The 22,127-nt window shown below is 36.9% G+C and overlaps 1 protein-coding gene across 12 annotated transcripts in view; it reads left to right on the top strand.

Annotated features, from left to right (window-relative positions):
• Positions 1-22,127, top strand: part of EXOC6 (exocyst complex component 6) — an 86,748-nt gene that overhangs the window by 9,805 nt on the left and 54,816 nt on the right. For all 12 annotated transcript variants that reach the window (XR_001467181.4, XR_005860624.2, XM_015288612.4 and 9 more), the window contains exons 2-8: positions 8,847-9,018; positions 10,315-10,362; positions 10,464-10,554; positions 11,396-11,441; positions 18,906-19,110; positions 19,921-20,076; positions 20,989-21,057. Coding sequence is in view for 10 of the 12 variants with exons in the window: in XM_015288612.4 (XP_015144098.1) it covers positions 8,847-9,018; positions 10,315-10,362; positions 10,464-10,554; positions 11,396-11,441; positions 18,906-19,110; positions 19,921-20,076; positions 20,989-21,057 (787 nt within the window). In the remaining 2 variants the exon portion in view is untranslated. The remainder of the gene's footprint in view (positions 1-8,846; positions 9,019-10,314; positions 10,363-10,463; positions 10,555-11,395; positions 11,442-18,905; positions 19,111-19,920; positions 20,077-20,988; positions 21,058-22,127) is intronic.

The raw sequence follows: 22,127 nt of genomic DNA, 5'->3' as shown, positions 1-22,127 counted from the left end.
TTATTTCTAAATATATTCACGTCTGCATGGTGTTGGTATTCAAAACCAATTGAAGTAAATTACTTAGGCATCTTAGTTATGTCAGTGGGCCTTTGTTACTTTAAATGCTTCGTTCAATCTTTGTGTGTGTCATGAAGGCTGTACAAAAACAATTGGTATGTAGTTATCTTGAAGATTGGGTATAAGGCGTCCCAGATACCGATGTCACATGAGCTATAGGCTATAGTAGATGGCTAACAGCTTCTGGGATGTACAAAATAGAAGTCTGATCAAACCTTTAAAAACATCCCAGAAGTTCGAATTTTTATTTCTAGATGAATTCCCCATTTCTCTTCAAACTGAGTAATTAATGTTACGGGCTGTGAAAATAAAAAGGGAAAATAAGAATATTGATACATATGAACTTGTTTCTGGTTATATTTTCCATGAAATAACATTGGTTCCAGCTACGTTCACTCTATTAATTTGGTTATGTGAAGCAGATGGCCAGACTTGGCATTTTGCTGTGTGTCAGCAGCTACTACCAAAGTGTGTGGAGTTGGCACTTTCTTTGCTTTTTTTTTTTTTTTTTTTGGTAAATCTAGCATTATAACTCAAATTAGAAAAAAAAAATAGTAGTACAGCACTTGTTTTTCAGTTTCTTGCTTCATACATCAGTAAGTAGCACAAAGGCTCAGCAGGAAGAGGCATCTCCTTGGTCAGCAGTGTAAAAACAGGAAGGAGGAAGTCTATTGCAAAGCTGGGTTTGCTGATTATCAGCTCCTGTTTCGCTGCAGAGGATGTCCATTAACAGCCATCGGTGAGCTCCATTGCTTATCCAGGGTGAACAATGACTGCTGTAGTGTTGCTGCTACAGAATATGGACCCTGGTTATAGGAAGTAATGTTAACTAACAAACTGTACTCAGCCCTTTCCTGCTCATAGAAACAGGATACTATTAGTGAGAACAATTCACAGAAATTGCACATACAGGAAAACCAGGCAAGTGAAGCATACCAGCTAAGCTAAGATTAATAAAATCTTTTCTCTGATTAGGCCAGGGCTTGGGTTCTGCATTGTTCTGGCATGTAATAAGATCTTTTAAATAGAGCAGTGAGAGGTGATTATAAATAAGGATGGTAGAACTGGACCCTAGGTAGTGTCTGGCAAAGAAAGTCTGCTTCGGTTTTAAGAAATGTGCTTATTGCCATAACTCAAGTTGAATTACAGGAAACACCTGGACATTATTTTATAAAGCTTTTTAAGGGTGTACACGGCAACCTATATGAAATTACTCCATGGAAAAACCCATACAGAGTTTGTAGTTTGTGTAAACACAAAATATCTTTGTATGTTGCCGGACAAAGGAAATTTCTGCAGCGTTTCCTGTGAAATTGCAGCTTAAACTGAACGTGTGTTGTAGGATCGTGCTTAGGGATGCCATGGTTGTAGTCACAATTACTGTTCTATTTTAAAGTTTTAATTTGCACGATTAGGTTTTTATTGTGCTTGCATAGATCCCACTGAACTCATCGTGTGAATTTGAATTGTAAATACTGTTTTACAGCTGTATTCTCTTTCTCTCTCTCATCTACTTGGCCACTTATTGCAGTGTGTTTACAGGAGTTAGTTGGGAGCATCTCTGATTTCCAAACAAAATTAGCTTTGGCAGCAAGCTATTAATTCTAAAAACATGATTTTCTACAAGCGCTGCTTCTTTACGTGAGGGTTGGTTTATTTGTATCTGTTAGATTGAAGATTCTTTGTATGTGTTAATTATTGCTTTGAAAAATGGAATAAAAATTGTGTGCCCAGATTTCTTTTTTCTTTTTTTTTTTCTGTGTGTGTGTGTGACTTGGTTTAACTGCTCATTTTGGTCATAAACATATTTTCCCCCCACGTTTCTAAATCTGAAGCTATACAAATGAATACGTTTCTGTTGCATTCTTTGCAATTCTAGAAGTTGCACAGTTTAAGTCAGACTTGTACAACTATTGTGCAGATGTGATTCCCATTATTGTAACAGCACTCATGGAGGTGTAACACCTACTGAACGGTTATCAGTACACTGACAGTAATGTGTATATACAGTTTTAATTGCTTCATATGTCTTGTGCAATCAGGAAAGACTGTGGCAATGCAGGCAGGGGTGGGGAATGTGCAGTTCCTCCTAGAAATGGGACAGGACAGGCTGGATGGGGGAACATGGTGGCAGCAGACATTGGTTGGTGATGAGCTGCAGCACTGCCCGCACTGCTGTCCCAGCAGCTGAGCTTCAATCTCAGCCTTGATCCTCACGCTTGACCCAGCTCTATGGATTCTTTCATCAGCAGTATCTGTTGGCTTTCTTACCACCTTAAAACTGAATGGGACAGAAATTAGGTGCAGAAAGTTTGGTGTGTGGAGAATTAGGATTGTAGTTTTCTCTGTTTGTTACGTGCTGGAGTGGGTATTTCAGCTCAGTGCCAAACAGAAGTGAGGGAGAGCATCGTGCTTGTGGCCTGAGGGGTGGTCCTTGCTCAAAATAAGAATGGAAAGTATTTGAGACTCCCAGTGTGTTTCATACCTGAGCATTTGTAACAGAGACTCACACTTTTAGGCCTTTGGTTTACTTCAGAGCTCTACGTGAGCCATGTTGCCATCCAACTCTTCTCTGCATTTCCATGGTCTACCCTTTGTAGATAGGTGGGATTTTCTCTCTTTGTTGACATCAATTTTTGCTATTTTTAAAAATAGTGTATCTCCTCTTTAATGCTGTGTGAGCATATTATTATAAATGATTTCATTATGAAGAAGAGAATTGTTCACTCAAAAAAGCTTAAGATAGTGCTGCATAAGCTCAGAGATATCTATCCTGAATGTGTAGTGATTAAAAATCAATTCATTACCTGTTTAAAAAACAAACAAAAAGTCCACATAACTTCAAGAAATAAACAACAACAAAACACCACAAGCATTGTTTTGTGTTTTTTTTTCAAGTTCATTTTTGCCTGAAGTCTGAGTACCTGAGCAGTTCTCACTACCATTATAAAGTTATACCTATTGCCATAGACATGAGGAACAAAATTGCTTCATTTCTCCTTCTGATTACTCTTGCAATTCACTCTTCCAAGCTATACTCCTACCAGATAGATTGCAGTGGAAGCTGTGTTGTTTGGATTTCTGATTATTCTCACTTTTTGGTGGTAAGCTGGTGCAGACGTGAAGACCAGGGATGTGTTGTGAAAAGGCAGTTTGGGGTGTTTGCTGAATTCTCAAAAGTATGGTTAGTCTCCTCTCCTTTTACACTTTACAAGCCCAGCAGTCCAATCAATGTATTAAATTACCTATGACTATTCTTTAGACTGCAATTTATTATTATTTTTTTTTTAATATAAACCCTGATGCTAATATTTTAATCCAGTTTGCAGTTGGGCATTTAATAGTTGCATCCTGGTTGCATCTACAGAAATTATCTGTATACATCGGTAGTAGAAACATATACCATAACCATTTGTGAAGAGGTATTTGATAGCACCTTCGAGTGACAATGAGTATGTATGGAAATTGGCATTATAATGGATCAGATAATATGAGCATTACTTACTTATATGTTTATTATAAAGAGTCAGATGGGATTCCTGGCAGGTTAGGCGTTATGAGTCTTCGCTGAGTTTTAGCTCCCTGGAGACGAGCATTTTTGCTTACTCAACAGATGGCACGGTTTTTTGTGTGTGTGTTGACTGGTGCCCTCTGGTGTTACAATCGATTTTTGCAGGTAAATGCACATAATGTCAATATAAGTTGTACAGAATTACACGTTTTTCATTGAGTGCTGCAGTTCTGAAAACATAATTGCTAAGAATTTCTTTACCATTATTAGTAGGGTGTCCAGTAAGCTTGTTAGTTGTCTTCAGTGGTAAATGGTTTTGTATCTGAAAATTCTCTTATCATTTATTTATTAATACCTGAACTCATGTATGTGCTACCTTTGTCCCTTCAGTCCAGCCGGTAAGAAAAAACCCAAGCAAAAATATCCCTACTGCAGTAATATTGAGTGAGAGAGGGAGATATCCTTCTCCTTTCTTGTATATTTCTTTAATGTCTATGATCACTGAACTATTAAAGTAACCTGCACTACTGCTTTATACTAACCTCTACCCGGGTATGATACCTGAAAACAAGTTAGGTTAAGCTGCCTCCAGAATTGACTTTCCCTGGTTTATTTTTCTTTTTTTCTTCTTTTGAGTACTTTCTGCACTATCTTATACCTGCCACTAACAACACAGATGTGACTCATATTGTCCAGTTGTTGGGATGAGTCAGAAAACTGTCTACGTACTGAGTTCTGGGAAGACATAACCTACTGTGCTTATTAACAGAAAAACATTCTTCACTTGTGCTCTTCATGCATGCCCTGCTCTCCCCATCAGAAGTGTGTAAATGTAGACAAGAATTGAAAGAACTAGATGTTATACATGTAAAATATGCCTGGTAGCCTAGACGTGCTTACGCCCTTTTTGTGGTAGTTTATCCTGAACTACGTGATGCAACATAACGTGAGATGTTTTTGGGGCAGGTGTAATGACAGGTAGAATTGCAGGCACTTCTTTTTGCAGAACTCTGTTTCTCTCTGGTTTATTGCAGTGCGGTCATCTATCTGCAGGACTGTTTAGCTGGAAAGCACAGAATTGCTATCAGGATTGTTTGCAGTGCCATAATCTTCAGATTAATAACTATCAGTTATGACTTCATTTAGATAAATCTAGGTCACTTTTGAGACGCATGTGGGGAAAATAAGCTTCATAATAAAAAAATAAACCACAGCATAGTGTGTGTAACATTGCCTGATGGGTGAATGAGGCACACGTTACTCAGTTGTGTTTACAGTTGTGAGCAGACGCATAATTTCTGCCCATGGACAGAGGTGGGATGGCTCTCTCAAGTAGGTGTATACTTTTAAAAAGAGCAGTGCTTTTGGTCAGACTTACTTCTGAAGCCTCAGAAGTAGCAGGTGGATGCAATCTGTGTATGGTGTCCTAAGAGTACAAAGCATGGAGAAAGCTGGTGAACTTTAAAATTCTTTTTCTCTCTTCTCATGGATCTCAGAGAGTTGTGACTCAAAGTGTGATTTTATTTATTTATTTTCTACTAGTGGTGGTGATTCTTTTCCTTTTAAGATAAGCAGTTCCATCTCAGGGTATTTTTTTCCATAGCATGCTGCAGGAGGGTGATGTGTTACTGTTCCCACGAGGTGGAGCTCTTGACATATGTAATTGATGCGAACTGCGTACCATTGGTGAATCTCAAGGAGCTCTGTTGAAATCCAAGTTCAGATCATAGATCATCAATTAGGTCTTCTTTAGTTCACCTCCTTTCAGAAAGCAGTATTATGTAGAACATAAAATAGCAACTATTGTTTTAATAAAGTAGGGTAATCTCTTGGTGAAGGCAGGGCATTAATTATTAATATTACTATTATTTTGTAATTGTAAACACTTATGTGTTTGAATTAAATATTATGGTAATCCCCCTGTGAATTATCAACCAATACGTTTTTATCTTCATTACCTTGAGATACAAGTTGTTTTATTACTAAGAAAAAGTAACAAACACTGATTCTTATAACGGTGAATACTGCACTGCCTATGCTACACTGTATGCAGCTCCAGAATCTGGCTGTGTTGTCTGGAGTTGTTTGATAACATTTTACATGCATAAGAAATCTCCTGATAGCAAACTAATTATGTCACTCAGTGTTTCATAAATATGTATGCCAATGATGGTAGATTTAAATGTGATGCAAAAGTAGCAGGAGTGGTGAACTGCAGCTATTGGAGAGCCCCAGAACACCAGGAAGCAGCTAAATCCAAAGGCATTGCTATGACCACAAACAGACACTCAGGCAGTACAAACCAGTGGTGGAGTTCCCCTGGCAGCATCTTTTTACAGTCTTGTTCTCATTTTAGATATATTCAGTCTGTGGTGTTTTACTACTGTTTTCACTTATGGGTGTATTGATGAATGTGAGTACACACTGATACACAGAACTCTACTTTTGTGATAGTGATACTCGTTTTTCACTTTTCTTTGAGATCAGTGTAAGGAGACCTAAACTTGGGGGAAAGCAGCAACAAATAGAACTTTTCTCTCATTTTGGTTTTGCATCCAGCATAGACATTGTGTGCGGCCCATGCAGGGAGGACTCATGCATGCACAGTACCTGTGGAGGCACGGTCGGGTGCCTCTAGTCCTCTTACTCTTTATTTCTGCTCCAGAAATGTCACTCAGGGGCAGGTGGGTGTCCCTCTGTGCCCACCCTGCAGGTTTCAGCACCTCTGACCTTTTCTTGTAGCAGTGCTCATACAGCCAGCTTGTGGTGTTTCAGAGCACTCAGTATCAGTTGTCACACCTTTCTCTCATACCTTCTCCATTCTTCTAAAGGTATAAGTGATACATCTGGCACCTTCCATAACCATATCCAGTTCTGCTTCCCACGCTGACCAGTGCCGGGCCCTTGGTGAGAGTATTCCTGCTGGCAGCTGGGGTCACTCCTCATCACCCACCACAGCCCTCATGGCCCAGCCGCTCTGGGCAGCAAGAGGTGTCCCTTTCAGGCAGCCTGCCAGGCACCACAGGAGGAGACTGCTTGCTTGTCACACTGTGCTCCTTCCAGCTGTCATATCACACTGCAGCGGTGGAAAAGGTGAGGGGCATTTTCCCCTTTGTGAACCATTTCACAGGTGAGCAGCTGTGGATTTTCCTCTAGTGCACTTAGGAGGAAGGAGCCAGCCTTTCAGCACGTTACGCTATCATAAGCAAAGGAGGATAATCTTCATGGCTTTCAGGGCTTGATTCATCAGGTAAACAGGAATATTTTGTTGTGTGGATTTTACTCTGAGAGAATATTTGTAAGCAAGCAGGCTCTCAGGAGCTGACTTTCTTCCTTTGCCATGTGGGACAGCTTATTGCCTTCCTTACTTCTCCAGATTCATTTCTTTCTCTCGGTATATTGCCCAAGGTCAAAAGGAGCTTAAAAAAGCATTGAGAATCTAGTTATGAGTGTTTTAATCTTCCTTGAAAGGTCAGGTTCTTGCCAGGCACTCAGCCATAGTGTTGTTGAGCAGGCACTGATGACCCAGACTAGCAGAACTCAGCTGTCTGTTTAGAAAAGAGGATCTTGAAGACTGTGGGAAGTCAAACTTCTGTGAGAAGAAGGGGAGGGAAGTGCTTTTATAGAGTGGCTTAGGTTTGAGGGGACCTTAAGGACCGTATAGTTCCAACCCCTGTGCCATGGGTTGGGTGTAACTCTGCAGATCAAACTGCCCAGCACCCCATCCAACCTGGCCTTGTGTGCCTCCAGGGATGGGGTGTCCACAATTCACTGGGCAGCCTGCACCAACACCTCACCACCCTCTCAGTAAAAAATTTCATTCTAACGTCTAATCTAAATCTCTCCTCTTTTACTTTAAAGCCATTCCCCTTGTCTTATCACTATCAGACTGTGTAATAAGTCAGTCTCTCCTGTCTGTAAGCTTGCCTCAAGTACTGGAATGCCACAAGGACATCTCCAAGTCTTCCCTTCTCCAAGCTAAACGAGCCCAACTCTCTCAAGCTTTCTTCATAGGAGAGGTGCTCCAGTCCTCTGACTGTCTTCATGGCCTTCCTCTGGACCTGCTTCAACAGCTGTGTATCCTTTCCATACTTGGGGCTCCAGGCCTGGACATCTTTCCCTCTGCTCAACAGTTGTGGGGGCTTTGGCTCACTGTTATCTGGCTCTTGCACTTCAAACTGAAGTCTGCTACAGACAGCATCGACTCCATTGGAACTTCAACCTTCTTTTTCCATCTTCAAATCGCCTTTTATTTATTTATTTATTTTAAACAGCTTTGCATTAAAGGTTAATGAAGAAATCTTTGTAATAATGGAGGGACATTAGAGGCTAAAAAAACGCAATTTCAAGATTTTCAGTCTCCTTATTTTTATTTTATTATTGAATGCTCCCTGTCTTGGGAGTCTTTGTACCTTTGATTTCCCATGCAGTTCTCACTCTCTCTCTCTCTCTCTCTCTCTTTTTTTTTTTTCTTCTTCTACTTTAAATTACCCACTTGCTCCTTTGCTCACTGTCATGCTTGAGTGTTTTTCCATGCAGCTTTCCATTCTGAAACAGCTCAACACTTACTCTGGTAACTTCTGCAGTCATGTTTTCTACTTGAGGTTTCTAATTTTAGTATTCAAACAGTTAGTAAAATAAACTGAAAGAGCTGATTTTAGCCATTCCTGAAAGCTAGGTTCCACTTCAGTAGCAGCCTTAGGTGTGTGCGTGTGGTGATTTTGCCCTAGGGCATGTTTGGGGCGCTGGAGGAGTGCAGTGCAGAGGCTGCTCCGGGAACAGACAGGCCTGGCTCTGGCAGCTGCTCCAGTCGTTTTGGATATGGGTATCCAGCACTAACGCAGTTGGACAGCTGCTCTTCCGAGTGTTAGATTTGTACATTTGCACTTTCTTATATTTAGGGAAGAGTGGAATTTGATAGAAAAGCAATCCATGCCATTTGAGGTGGTCAAAGAAACGGAATCTTTTGCATCCGTGTTTGAGCATTAGGGCATAAACAACAGACCAGTGAGGCTCAGGTCAACCATGATGTAACTGGTTAAGCACCTGGATTAATGCCATAAGGGCTGGGTTCAGTTCTCAGTTTTGTACTATCTCTTTGTTTTAATGCTGATTTTGGTGGATTGCATCACAAATAATAGTACTTAACATCAAGCTTGCATGCTTTTACTTTTTTTTTTTTTTTTTCAAAGAGAGATTTCAATAAAATTCTTGAATACTGCATTTAAGTGATGGGAAGGAAGTAAACTTTGATTTTCTTATTTGTATTTAACAGGTCTGTATATGATGACCAACCAAATGCACATCAGAGATTTATGGAAAAACTAGATGCCTGCATACGTAACCATGACAGGGAGATAGAAAAGATGTGCAATTTTCACCATCAGGGCTTTGTGGATGCTATCACAGAACTTCTTAAAGTTAGAGCTGATGCAGAAAAATTAAAGGTAAGGAGCTAGTTTTTCAGGGTTTTATATTATTGCCTTTGAATTTAAAAAAAGAAAGGGGGAGGGACTAGGTTTTTCTACTGAAGAATAGAATTTTCATGACTTATCACATACATTCTGTTGTTTGAACCTTTTTTTTTTTAAGTGGATTTCATAGGATTTGTTTTATTTGAGGCAGTAATGCATTTATAAAGTTAAATATTTTATTAGGTCTAATTCTGATTTTCTTCTACACACTTTCAGGAAATGCTAGGAAAATATTTTTGTGATTTCTAAAGGCTTTCTCACATGGTAAAGAATAACAAATAACAAAGTACTGGCAAAACCATGATTTCTTATGTAGGTCTGCTTTTTCTAATCATGTGTTTACATGTCAGACCTTAGAAAGTTTCAAATTTTGATTAGAATAGTAAGAAGACTGCAATTATCCTTGGAAAAATATGTTTTATTTACACTGTAAATGCGTAGGAGAGTAGGTGGAGTTAGTTTTCTTTAGAAATGAGAACTAAGATTTACTCACAAATCAGAATGCATTATAGTGAATTATGAGATCCGTCCCTTTTAGCTCTCTTTACACTTTTGAGAGCAAAATATGCACACCAGACAGAAAGAGTATAGTTCATCAGAGGTTATGATTAGAAGAGCATTATATAAAGGATATTCAGATAACAAGAGACCAAATACAGCGTCAATGAGGTCATTGAGCATCTTTGTTCAGAAATTAATGAGATTTTTAATAAACTAGAATGTGCTTCCTTATTATGATGACCTAATGAGTCACTTACTATGTGGGAAAATCTGAGGTCGAGCTTTGCCTGCACCTGCAGCATTAAAATGTTGCTGTGGTTTGGAGATTTCCACGTTTGATGTTAATCAACCACCCAGTGTTTGCATTCAGCAAAGTATGAATGTTTAATTACCATAAAATGCAATCACCATTTCTTACAGACAATGAATGGCCCATAGAGCTCATTGAGGTTATCAAAAAGGGACCAGTGGTCAATTGGGTCAATGATTTGAATTGTTTGACAGACCTACAGAAACAAGGAAAGTTCAAAAATCCCAAGTAAATTTGAGAAGTTTGCCACAGAATCTGTTAGAAAGAACTGTCATAAGTAATTGAAGTTAACGAAAGGCCTTTGCGATCAAAAGTTCAAGTTCAAGCTGTAGAGTTAATTTGAATTTGCATTTCTTTGTTCCAAGTTTCTCATGAAGCATGATCTGATTACAAGGGTGAGCAGTCACATCAGGGCAATATATGCATATTTGTCTAACAAAGGTGAAATTATTTTTAAGGTCCAAGTTACTGATACCAACCGAAGGCTTCAGGATGCTGGGAAAGAGGTGAGAAAACAGTGCTTCCTATATGGGCATTATGAATACTTGTAGCAAATGAAATGTATTTGCATAATTTAATTGTAATTTTCTGTTAAAAAACCTCCAAGGTGATAGCCCAAACAGAGGAAATCATCCGATGTAGAGTTCAGCAAAGGAATATTACAACAGTTGTGGAAAAACTACAGTTATGTCTTCCAGGTGAGTGACAAATGGCTAAAGATGGTGGCAAATAATGATAGTAACAAAAGGATCATGGTGTTTTAAAAAGATGTCCACACACAGATTCTGTGACTTTACAGTATTTGACATAGGGTAATTTTGCCACTTTTTGAGAAAACATTGGGTAAGATATAAATGGTGCAAATGAAGTATCTACATGTACTTTCAAGTGTTATCATACTTTTAATTTGCTAAACAATGAAGTTGTTCCTTATTTTTTAAACTATTTGAATTCTTCAAAAAATACGAATTTTTCTGTTTGAACCTTGTACTGTGTTTCAGCTCTGTGCCACTACAGTCTTTTATAATAAAGCATAAAGGCTCCAAATAACACTTCAGAAAAGTGATATTGTGGGATTGCACACAGCTCTATAAGGATTTCCTGCTTGTAGTATGGTTCAAATCCGTATGTAGTATGGATTTGAGAATTTCTTTTGTAAAGTCTTGCTGACTTATCCTGATTACAGTAGAGGGTACTGTTGTCATTAAGTGGAAAGAGATCGTAGAGTTGTAAAATAGATGGAGTTGTGGTAAGTGAATAAATGTGCTTGATATATTGTCTACCGTTCTGTTTAATGTTAGTTATTTTTTTCTTTTAAAAGCTGTTTGAGAGGTCAGTTCCTTTTTCTTTGTCTTACCTGCATTCTAGAATCTTTTTTCTTCCTAGTTTTATCACATTACCATCGTACAAGGAATTGAATTAGACAAATTTAGCATATTATTTTTCGTGGTTTATTTTGTCCTTTACAGTATATATTTCCTTTTTTATTAACTAAAACCACAATAAGATGCATGGGTTAATCTGCTTGTTTTTATGCAGTGCTGGAAATGTACAGCAAACTAAAAGAACAGATGAAAGTAAAAAGGTGAGTGAATTTATTTTTATTAGCAAAATACACCTTCTGTAAATAAACTGGTAGATTAGCAAAAACTGGTGTAGGCAAATAAATGTAGAAGTCCTGTTGTATGGACTTACAGTCTTCATAATACCCGGTCTGTTTCAAGAATGCTATTACAAGTGAACAAATAGTGTACTAAATATAAGGACTTCTAAAAGCTTAATGATTGCTATGGAAAATAATGGTTAGTTAAATAGCATTAAATGCAGTGACAATATGATTATAAAATGTGAAGTAAAATGGATTTTGTCTGATACCTCTATGCTGATCTTTTGTGCATGTGAGACTATGGGAAGCACATGGAGAAAAAGTGCTGTGTCTTTTCCACCATGTTAAGGGTAAAAAAAAAAAACAACCCAACAAACATAGTGAAAAATAAAATTGTAGAATAATGTTTTTTAATGGGTACCTCCTTCCTCTGTTGTTTCTTCATTTTCCATCTTCTGAGGGAGCCACTCACTGCTGCTGCAGCCCCAGTGTTCCCAGTTCTCTCTGTGGCTGCTCTACTGTCCCTGTCCCCCAGGGGCTGCTGTTGCATTGTACCTCATACACACCCACCCCTGCAGCGCCACTGCTACTTTCTTCTTGCTTTATACAGGATCATGTCCATCTTGTCCACAGCTGCTTTTCACTCAGCCTCCAACACTGATTGCTCTTTCTCTTCCCTGCTGTACTTGTGATCGTTGTCATTGTGTCTCTGTGTGCCTGGCACCACTGCAGGAAGCTCCCACTAACAAATCTGTCTGGACCTGACTGCCTCCATTTGGAACTATCTGTGCATAGTCAGATGTGTACATTCTAGACAGCAATCTAAAATTGTTTTTTGACTGTATGTCTGGATTTCTCTTGTCTGGATTTCTATTATATGAATAGCCAACACCTTTTTCCATAGAGCTGGATATCTGAAAATCCTAAAAAACAACTGCCGTGCAAGAGCAAATCAGCTCTAAAGCCTGGGTGCAGACATGTCCAAAACGCATCAGGTATACCATACACTTCTGATCAAGCAGAGCTGCAGCAAGTATGTTGCATCTTCTGCACCAGTGTGTGTGCTACATGGTACTTGTGTACATGTGCTATCTGGGAGGTTTTTGCAGAAATATGAGTACTTTAATAAAAAATTGAAACTGTGAATTTGCATTACAATCAAAACTTGCTGGATGGGGACCAGTTTGGTAGATCTGATCAACTTGACCTACTCTAAGTTGCTTCCTCTGATTCGGACACTGACATGACAGTAGCTTAAAGTAGCTGGCAGTGTGCTGTAGCAGTGTTCTTGGAGCACCTGAGCAGAAATGTGTAAACGGTCCAGTGTCCCAGCTACTCTGCTCGGATATTGTAGTGCAGAGTATGCTATCTGAGCTGGAGCATTTCCCAGTTCCCTGTGCTTGATGGTCTGCAGAATCTATTACATTTTGCATGTTGATGATGTGGAAATGCTAGGATCAAGGTCTACATTTTGCCATCACCTTGTTCTGTCAGGCAAGGCAAATAACATTCTGGCTTGTGGGAGGTGTTATAGTTCCTAACATCATCATAAAAGGTCACCTAGGTGAGATAAAATGGCAGATGGCTTTTAGTGCTTTGACTCCATGTTTACTAATAGGTTTGTAGTCTACTGTTGGTTGATGGGATTTTTGAAAATTTATCAGTATTATTTCAATCTATATTTCCATTCTTCAGGTAGTTTCCTAGTTTCCTAATTTCCTGCTTGCCAGACAGGAAATCTTAAATGTTACAAGTCAAGTAATGGTATACTGAATTGAGGGGTTTAGATGTGTCATTGTCATACCATAAAAAGATCTAAGGGAAAGGGGAAATGCCATAGCTTTGATGTACCATACCTTGAAGTCACACAAAGTACAGAAGGTTTAGATTCTGCTGCAGGCTACTGCTACAGCTCAGGTATCTCTTTCATTAGTTATACTATACTTACTGCTTGGCCTGTGACTTACAATTTGTATAATACTAGCTAGAGGTGGATATTTCACAGAACTTGCAACTAGTTCAAATGGTAATTTACTTGTGGCTTACCAAGCAACAAGTCCAAAGGATGAATGTGTTTTGGTCTTTATTATTAAGTGATTCAGCAGTGGCAAGGACATCCAGAGCGCCGGTACTAAGACCTCACAGCTGATATGTGCAAGTACAAAGAATTTCAAAACTGACCTTCTTAAGCTTTGCTGTGGCGCTTTCTTGAAAGAACTGGGGATATGAGCATTCATAATACCTGTCCTAACAAAGTGGTAGTAGAGTTTATTTTGCACAAAGATCATTTTTCTCGTAAACCTTCAGTGAAGTTTGTTAATGCAGCTATGCATTCATTTGTATTTATTTAAAGAGGAAAAAAAAAAAAAGAATAAAGATCTCTTTTCATTTGAGTTTGTTTTGCAGCCTTTTAGTAATTAGTTCATTATTTCACTGTCTTTAAATCTTGCACTGTGAATAAAACTAACATGTCTTATGCTTAAGAAAGGGAAGAAGAAAGTGTGGATGCTCTACACTTTTGGGGGTAGTTATTTTATGGTAAAGATTGGAATTCTCTTTTCTTTTCTCCAAGACAGCCAGCTTAGTAAGATAATGTGGGGTTTGGCATCTGAAATAAATTCTTTTTTATGGAGACAGAATGAAGTTCTACTAAGGAGTCCAAAAAGCTATCGATTGGTATCAACTTTCGGTCTCTGCCAACATGGGTTATGTTTGAACTGATGACCTAGAGGTGAAAGGCTCTGTATCCTATTTATCTGTTTCCTGAGCCATGCATAACACAAGTTGACAAGAACTATAGTTGTGAGAGAAAATAATTGAGGAATCTGCTCTAAGCAGACACAATTGGCTGGAAAGATTTATGAAGGGTTTGAAGTCTTAGATGAGGAAGCACAAGGGAGAGGCCTAGTTTATCCACTGCTCTCCTAAAGACCTATTGGGGTTATTATGTATTTTGGTGAAACTTTCTCCATCCTTAGTTTTAAGTCAGAGATAAGATCACCATGCTTCACGCACCTCTCTTGGCATGGCCACTGTGTTTGGGTTTGGTTAATATCTATCTGGAGAAATTTCCCAGCTTCTCAGGAGACCGTAGATCGACACTCTAATTGGGGATTGTTAAAAATGATGGCTTTGCAGACCTTCTTTCACACAAAAAAGCTAACAAACAAAACATAGAAAAGCTTAAAAACTAGGTGTTGAATTGTAAAGGCATGTAAAGGAAGTAAAAAAAGTTGTTTGTGTGGTGACTTATTTTCAGTTGCAATTTCTCTTAAGCATCTGTGTGAATTTGACTCTTTCACGGTAATATTGAAAAGTTCCAGTTGAATTCCCTCAAATTTGTCTTGTTTTGATAGGGAACAGAAAATTTTTGATATTTACTCAATGGAAATGTAATAAGCAGGGATAAATGGTATTTGTCTTAGAGGGAAGCACAGAAGTCAGAAAACATTTTTTTTCTTTGTAAATTTTCTTTCCTTAATAAGATTTAAATGAGAATTTCAAGGGTTTTTGTTTGTTTGCTTTTCTTATATCCAGCAAGGAATTTTAGTACATAAATAAATATTTCTTTACATTAACACGTGCTAATGTGTTAATGCTTTCTGCTTAATAAAATTTATGGCATTTGAGTTGCTCCTATCCTGTACAGCTTTACTTCCCTAGTTTAACTTGGAGCTTTGTTTAGTAAGTCATAGTATTTCTTTTAACTGCCTTCAAATGAAATTCCACTGATATATCTTAGAAGTTCTGTCATTTAAAATATGACTTGCTTTGTGTGCACTGGTAGTAATTGAAAGTTATAATTGTTTTCTTTTTCTTTGGATCATACAAAGCACTAATGTTAATCTTCTGATTTTGTTTGCTTATTTTTTCCCGCCCTGCCTCTTGCTGGTTTTAGAAATTTCCTCTTTTTATAGAGAACATGTTAGTATAGGTTGATCTATTTTACAGTGTTCTGGTCTTGATGACAAGATGGATCAGTTCTGTACAGTCTTATCTTATGAAATCTATTGGTGTTTCAGATTTATATTTTCAGTTTCTGAGCTGATAATATAAAATCTGTTGGAGAATGTTTTCTTGGAAGGTTAGGCTGGAACAATAGGCAAGGGACTGGTATATTTATAGGACAGAAATAACACTGAAGATGCTTCTTTAAATCATTTATATTTAAATCTTCACATTCACATGATAGATAATATATGATATAACTTTCAACATTTAATTAAGTCTGTGGAATGTTTTTAAAGCAAAATATACTAATACATCATTGCTTGAAATGATATGCCAGTGTTTTTTTTTTTTTTTTTTTTTTTTTTTTAAATCCTGACTTACAGGTGACCTTCAAATTAATAAAATTTCAGTGCTTTACGAGAACAGATGTTAAAAGGGCAAGGTCCTGAGCTCCATATATATGTATATATATATAATTAGTAAGGGACTCTAGAATGGATTTTAAATGGATTATGTTAATTCTCATCTTAGAGACAGCAGTCAAAAACCTTCCAGATGAACCAATAGTGTTCTGATAAGCTGATCTGTATAATTTAAATACAAACCTTTTATACAATTTTGGTGCTATTATGGTTTTATTCCCCAGAAGTCTCATCATGTGGCCCCCTTAGTCATTTGCTAGTTAGAAAACAACACACAAAACCACACACATAAACCCCCCAGACCCTTTCTTATCTGCAACATTCCCATTGCCTTATGTATATTTTATATAAACCAAGTATATAATAAACAAAAGCTGCTAATTTACACTTGAAACCACTTTATTTGCAGTCTTCTGAAAGCAGTTGTGTTCTAGAATAAAAGAGAAGGCTTTTCCCATCCTCTGGCAATGCTGAATTGTTAGCTTAGCTTAGAAATGCCTTGATTGAGAAAATCTTAAAAAAAAAAAAAAAAATAAAAAAAAAGAAATGAGTTTATTTCAGAATGGAACATTAAGTTGTAACAGAGTTATTAATAACTTGTTAGTTCTTGTTGTCAGAAGAGAGCCATCAGCTTGAATTTTATTTCAGTTTGCCTACTGTATCTACAAAGTAACAGTAAGAAGCACTGGAACTGAAAAGGACAGTTTTCCAGTTTCCCTTGAACATTTGCAAGGGACTTTGGACATACTCTGTTTTCCGTTTTCAAAATGATTCAGTAATTTTGCATTTCTGATTGTGTAGGAATTCAAGAAAGAAAAAGAGCCAAGGCTGTAATATAAAAAACTAAAAATGGGCTAAGTATATTGCCCTGTGTTTGTGGAAAGATTTGGAACTGAACAACAAGTTAACAGAGTCTCATCTCAGTCATCTCAGTTTCTCTTTTTCTCATTCATTGGTTCATTTTAATCTGTTATAGTGGACCAAAAAAAAAAAGGGGGGGGGAGGGGAAGGCATTTTTCTAAGCCTCCCAGACTGAGTGGCTGGTGAGAATACTGTGCAAGTGGAAACTATTACATCTACAAGTAATTGCTGTCGTATTCACATTTAACCTCTTTCCTGCACATCTCTTTAGAATGTTGTCATCACAGTTTTGATGATCATGGCTCTGTCTATTGCCTTCTTAGTTTAGCTGTCTATTCCAGAATTGGTACACTTCTATTTTGCTTAATTTTTCTAAATCAGGAGCCAGTGTGACATTTGAAAATGATATAGAGTGCACTATTGATTCTATGAATGGGCATGATTCAGAGCTCCTTGTGGTGTTCCTCTCTCCATGTAAGAGGAAGCATAGGAGAACCAATTTCCATCCAAAAATTTTCCCCCAGATCAGTTGGAAGCATCATAACTTTACTAATGTCCTACAGGCCTAAAGTCAATGAATAGTTCTAACAAGTATTGGCCTAGAAACTCCTGTAATCTATAAGGGAATGGAAATTGAATACCAGTAAGAACTGTAATAAAAGATAGGGTTGATGTCTTAGTATTTGGAAGATCTCTGTTCTCAAAATTGCATTTATTTAGTATTCTTATTGAAGAAATAAGGTGACATGTTTCTGATTCAAAGGGTGTTATGCTATGTGTGATATGGATGTAAATCTGATTGTTCCTTTAGTTCAACATTTTTTGTAAAGAACGTTTTCATTTGGTCATCTTCTGTTTTGCATTTTTGTAATAGCAGTACATCTCACAGACATTTTTGCAGTAACGATTTAGAAATCAGAACAAGAACCTGAGATTTTTTACTAGATTTTTCATCCTCTGATTTTGAGCTTGTGATACTTTCGTTAATATGACAAAAGTCATTTGTAATGCTTTTTCATCAGAACTTGAGTTAAATTACTTATTACATGTAATGTCTGTACAAAAAAAATTCTAGAATATTAATTCAAAATGTTTTTTAATAATGTACTGAGAGTTCAGACCTTGTTGTTTGTATAGCATTTTCAATATCACAGTCTATGTTTTATTTGATGGAAACAAGTCTTATTCATTTTTCCTGAAATGGCCCATGATATAACTTGTTTTGCTCCTTCCCCTACATTTACCAACCTTTGCTGTTTTCGTAATACTTGAAATACTCTGAAATTAGAATGGAATCACATTTTATACTTTAACTGGTGTATTTTTTTTAGATTCATTGTCACTGATATAAATTTTCACAAAATAGCTTTTAATGTATGGTACATCATCTTATGGGCATGAGAGGAAATACTTCTTTGTGTTTTGTTCCCTGACACTCTCTCTCAGGCTGTTTCTTCCATATTTCTGATACATATAGTGTGTAGTCTAACAGTAAACTGAAGAGCAGTGAAAATTATCTGATCTTTGTTATTTTTTTCTTTGTTTGGAAAACCCCCTGACCTTAAAGCTTGTTCAGTGTAATCATTTTGTTGGTGAGGTATACTGTATTTTGTCAGAACAGCAGTTTAGATGCATCATTTACAGTAAGCTGGAGATAAGTTTTTACATGTATTTTCCAGCTATGTGTGGCAAAAGGAGAGTGAATATGGGTACGTGTAGATGTTCACATAAATCTAAAGAAGCCAGATATGTAGGGGCACACATTTCCAAGATTGTTTTCGTTGCTTGATGCATATACTCCAACACTGAGTGATAGGCAATTTGCATTTCAAAGATGAAACTAATTTAAACAGCAGCAATGAAACTGATCTAGAAATGGAGATTATTGTTATGATTTTACTGCCTCCATTCCACAAGCTACTGCATGTGGCATTGGGAATCTATTGATCAGAACAGCTAATACCATAGAAGTCTACTTAAAATCTCGACTTGACTGAGTCACTCTGACAGCTCACTGTTTTTTATTTTCTCAAACTAAAACATTGTACTGATGACCTTTTGTTTCACATTGTTCATTTGACTAAGCTAGTAATTTCATTAGATGCCTATTGATTGCATGTATTATAACGATATCCTGTATATAATAAAGAATGTGTTTTATTAAAATTTGATAAGAATGCTGTGTAATTTGATTTAAATCTCTCTGTAGATACTACTCTGCTTTGAAGACAATGGAACAACTAGAAAATCTGTATCTTCCCAGAGTTAGCCAATACCGATTTTGCCAAATAATGATAGAAAATCTTCCAAAACTACGTGAAGAAATAAAAGAAATTTCTATGTCAGATCTGAAGGATTTCTTAGAGAGTATTCGAAAGCATTCTGACAGAATTGGGGAAACTGCAATGAAGCAGGTAAGCCTACATACCAGGATGACTTCAACCCCATTACATACTGAAAACTGACGTAAAGCTGCAAATATATTCTTCAAGAACCTGGTTAATTAGCATAGTTTATGATACTTCTTTATTACTAGATTGAGTATTGCTAATGAATGCTGCGGCTTTCTTGCTGCAGCAAGTAAAATTTGGATTTGACTTTTCTGTTGGGTGGTTATGTTGGGTTGCCACATTTTCATCTAAAGTTTTTAGAATTGTGTTTTGTCTTTCAGAAACAAAATTCTTGTAAAATGCAGTGCTGATGAGTATAAATGAAACTTAAGTGTGTGAAACAAGGCTGCTGGATGTTGTATTGTCCCATGCCAGCCCTGTGCAGCCCAATTGCAAAATAATACTATGTTAACTTGGTGCATTTCTTTCAGCAACATGGACAGCACAGTGCATATGACTTCTGCAGCTGTCTGTTCACTGGGGCTTAACTGAAGACAGAAAACAAATAGCTTGCAAACTCTGTTGTGATGACTGTGCTTGAGCATTGATTCTGTGCTTGCAGTTTATTATTGGGAATATTGCAGATAACTTTTACATTTGTTTTCTATTGCATTCTGGGGATTACGGAAGAATTATGCAAAAAGTAGCAGTTGAATTCATTTATCATCCCAAATCAACTAAGGACAAAATCATCAGAGTAGGCTGAGAGCAAACAGCTTGCAATTACACTGATTTGTGTTCTATATGACCACCTGTTTTTCATGACATAGCAAATTTTTATAAATAATGAAATTTGAATTATATCCCTCTCAATTGGTGCTACTTTCAAAACAGGCACAACAGCAGAAAACCTTTAGTACCACTCTTCAGAAGCATCATAATGTAAACTACGGTCGGAATATGCATTTAGGTAGAAGCAGAATTTTGGAATCTAGGAATGAAATGACATTGAAGCGAACGTTTGAAGAAGATGATGAACATGATGAAGAGGTAGCCTTCTACTAAATCTTATTTAAAGTGAATTTTGCAGTTTTATTGAGCAAAGCTTGCAGTGTGCTGTCTATAGATGGAATAATATAGATGGAATAATAAGAGAACATCTTCAATGGACAATGCCCAGATCTTCATTTTAGGAGGAAAGCAAAGTGCAAAATATTAATTTCATTAATGCTAGATAGAGTGTCAAGTTTGGGGCCATTCAGTTGAATAGAGCATGTAATTATTCAACTGAATTCAACTTGTAATTATTCAGGAATTCAGTTGCAAGTTACATAATACACTACCTGCCCACTGCAAACTGTATGTGGTGCCCTGGAATATTCCTCTGTTGCTTAAGTGGGCATTTCTTTGTTGAGAATGTTAGCTTATGTTAGCAGTCTTTCAGCTATTGAGTATTCAATATCCATAAATTGAATAAACTAGCAAATATTTAGATTTTGTATCTGGTGCTCTGAAAACATGGTGAATAGAATGTTTTTGCAACAGAAATGCAATCTAATACTGTAAGGCAGAGAGAGGAGGGAGCTTCTGTGATAGAACAGTTTTTCCTGAAGTTACTGCCAAAAGAACTGATGCAGCTGCTCTTCAAGTCATTAATGCACGCTCCTTCCACTTTCTATCAAAACAACAGTTTTTATAGCCATAAAACCTGTCAACATAGTTAATTTTGCTAGCCTTAATTCAGTCTTGCTTTTGTCTTCAATCCCAATGTATTTCCTTATTCATTTTAAACTTAAATTTATCAGTCTATTAACCAAATCATGCAGTTTTAAAGTTGATGGCACAAAGGCAATTCCTTTAAAGTAAGATATCATCAAGTATTTATTAACTGGGCAAGTTCTGTTGGTAATATATCAGTAGATTATATGCATTTTAAGCTTTATAACTTCTTCCTTTCCTCAGGTTTTAACTGCTCAAGATCTTGTGGACTTTTCTCCAGTCTATAGATGTTTGCACATCTACTCAGTTTTGGTATGTATTGAGGTGGCTTTAAAAAGATATTTTCTGAGTTGAATGTTCTTTATTTTATTTCTCCAATACATCAAGAACAAGTGCCATACAGATGAAATGCTTCTAAATATCACTAATTCTACAATTTCAGCTGGACCTTATTGAACATACAGGCTGTGTGTAGTCTTTGAATTGCCTGCAGCTTGTAGCATGAAAGATTAAATCCGAAATAACATTTAAAGAATTATTTCACAGATAATTTTTTTAAAGAAGAAATCGAAACAAAAGCATCAGTAATTACATCAGTAATTATTCATCTCAGTGAAAGAGACAAAAAGACCGGCTGCTAGAACTATTATAAAAGTGATCGGGTTGCTTTTTTTTCTTTTTGTTTTTTAACAGAGGAAGTATGAAATAGGTTGAGTAATATAAAATAGACCAATTGAAAACTTTTGTTTATTCATTCTCTAGTGTAACAAAGGAACAGAAAGTAAAACTGATAGATGGCATTGAAAAGTAATATGTGATTTTGGTCATCTGATTTTAAAGGTCTTGATGTTGGGTCCTTGATCTGAGGATTTACTGTTTGGGTTTGCACAGAAAGAAAGTTTGCCAGCTTCCAAACTTACTGGAGACAGAAAACAACTTGGGAGTGCTGTGTGATATCAAAGGCCCCTAGCCCCTTAGACAAAAAGGCTCGTTGATGACTTCAGAATAGGGCTTCTGTCTTTCGTGCCAACATCATCTAATTAATAAGCCATGGTAACATTATCAAGAGTTGTTGATTAACCTCTTCTCAGAGTCCTTCTCTTTCGCTTTCACCATTTCTTTGATGAAATAACCATTACAAACTTACATTATAAAAATTAAATTAAATTTTCTTTATTAAAGATGCTTAATATCTTATAAAGTAAGCCAGTCACACAGGCTAAATAGCATGAAATCTCTGTAGAATTTTGATTTGTAGAATTTCTTTGGAAGTCCAAGTAATGGAATTCTAAATAGCATAAGCCTAATTATACGTTCATGATGTAAACAGCAACCTTAAAAATGCTACTCTGTGATATTCTGCTTACATACAAATTACGTTT

Source organism: Gallus gallus, chromosome 6, assembly GCF_016699485.2.
Source record: "Gallus gallus isolate bGalGal1 chromosome 6, bGalGal1.mat.broiler.GRCg7b, whole genome shotgun sequence".
In the NCBI taxonomy this organism is placed as follows: domain Eukaryota; kingdom Metazoa; phylum Chordata; class Aves; order Galliformes; family Phasianidae; genus Gallus; species Gallus gallus.
This window is presented reverse-complemented; position numbering and strand designations above follow the sequence as displayed.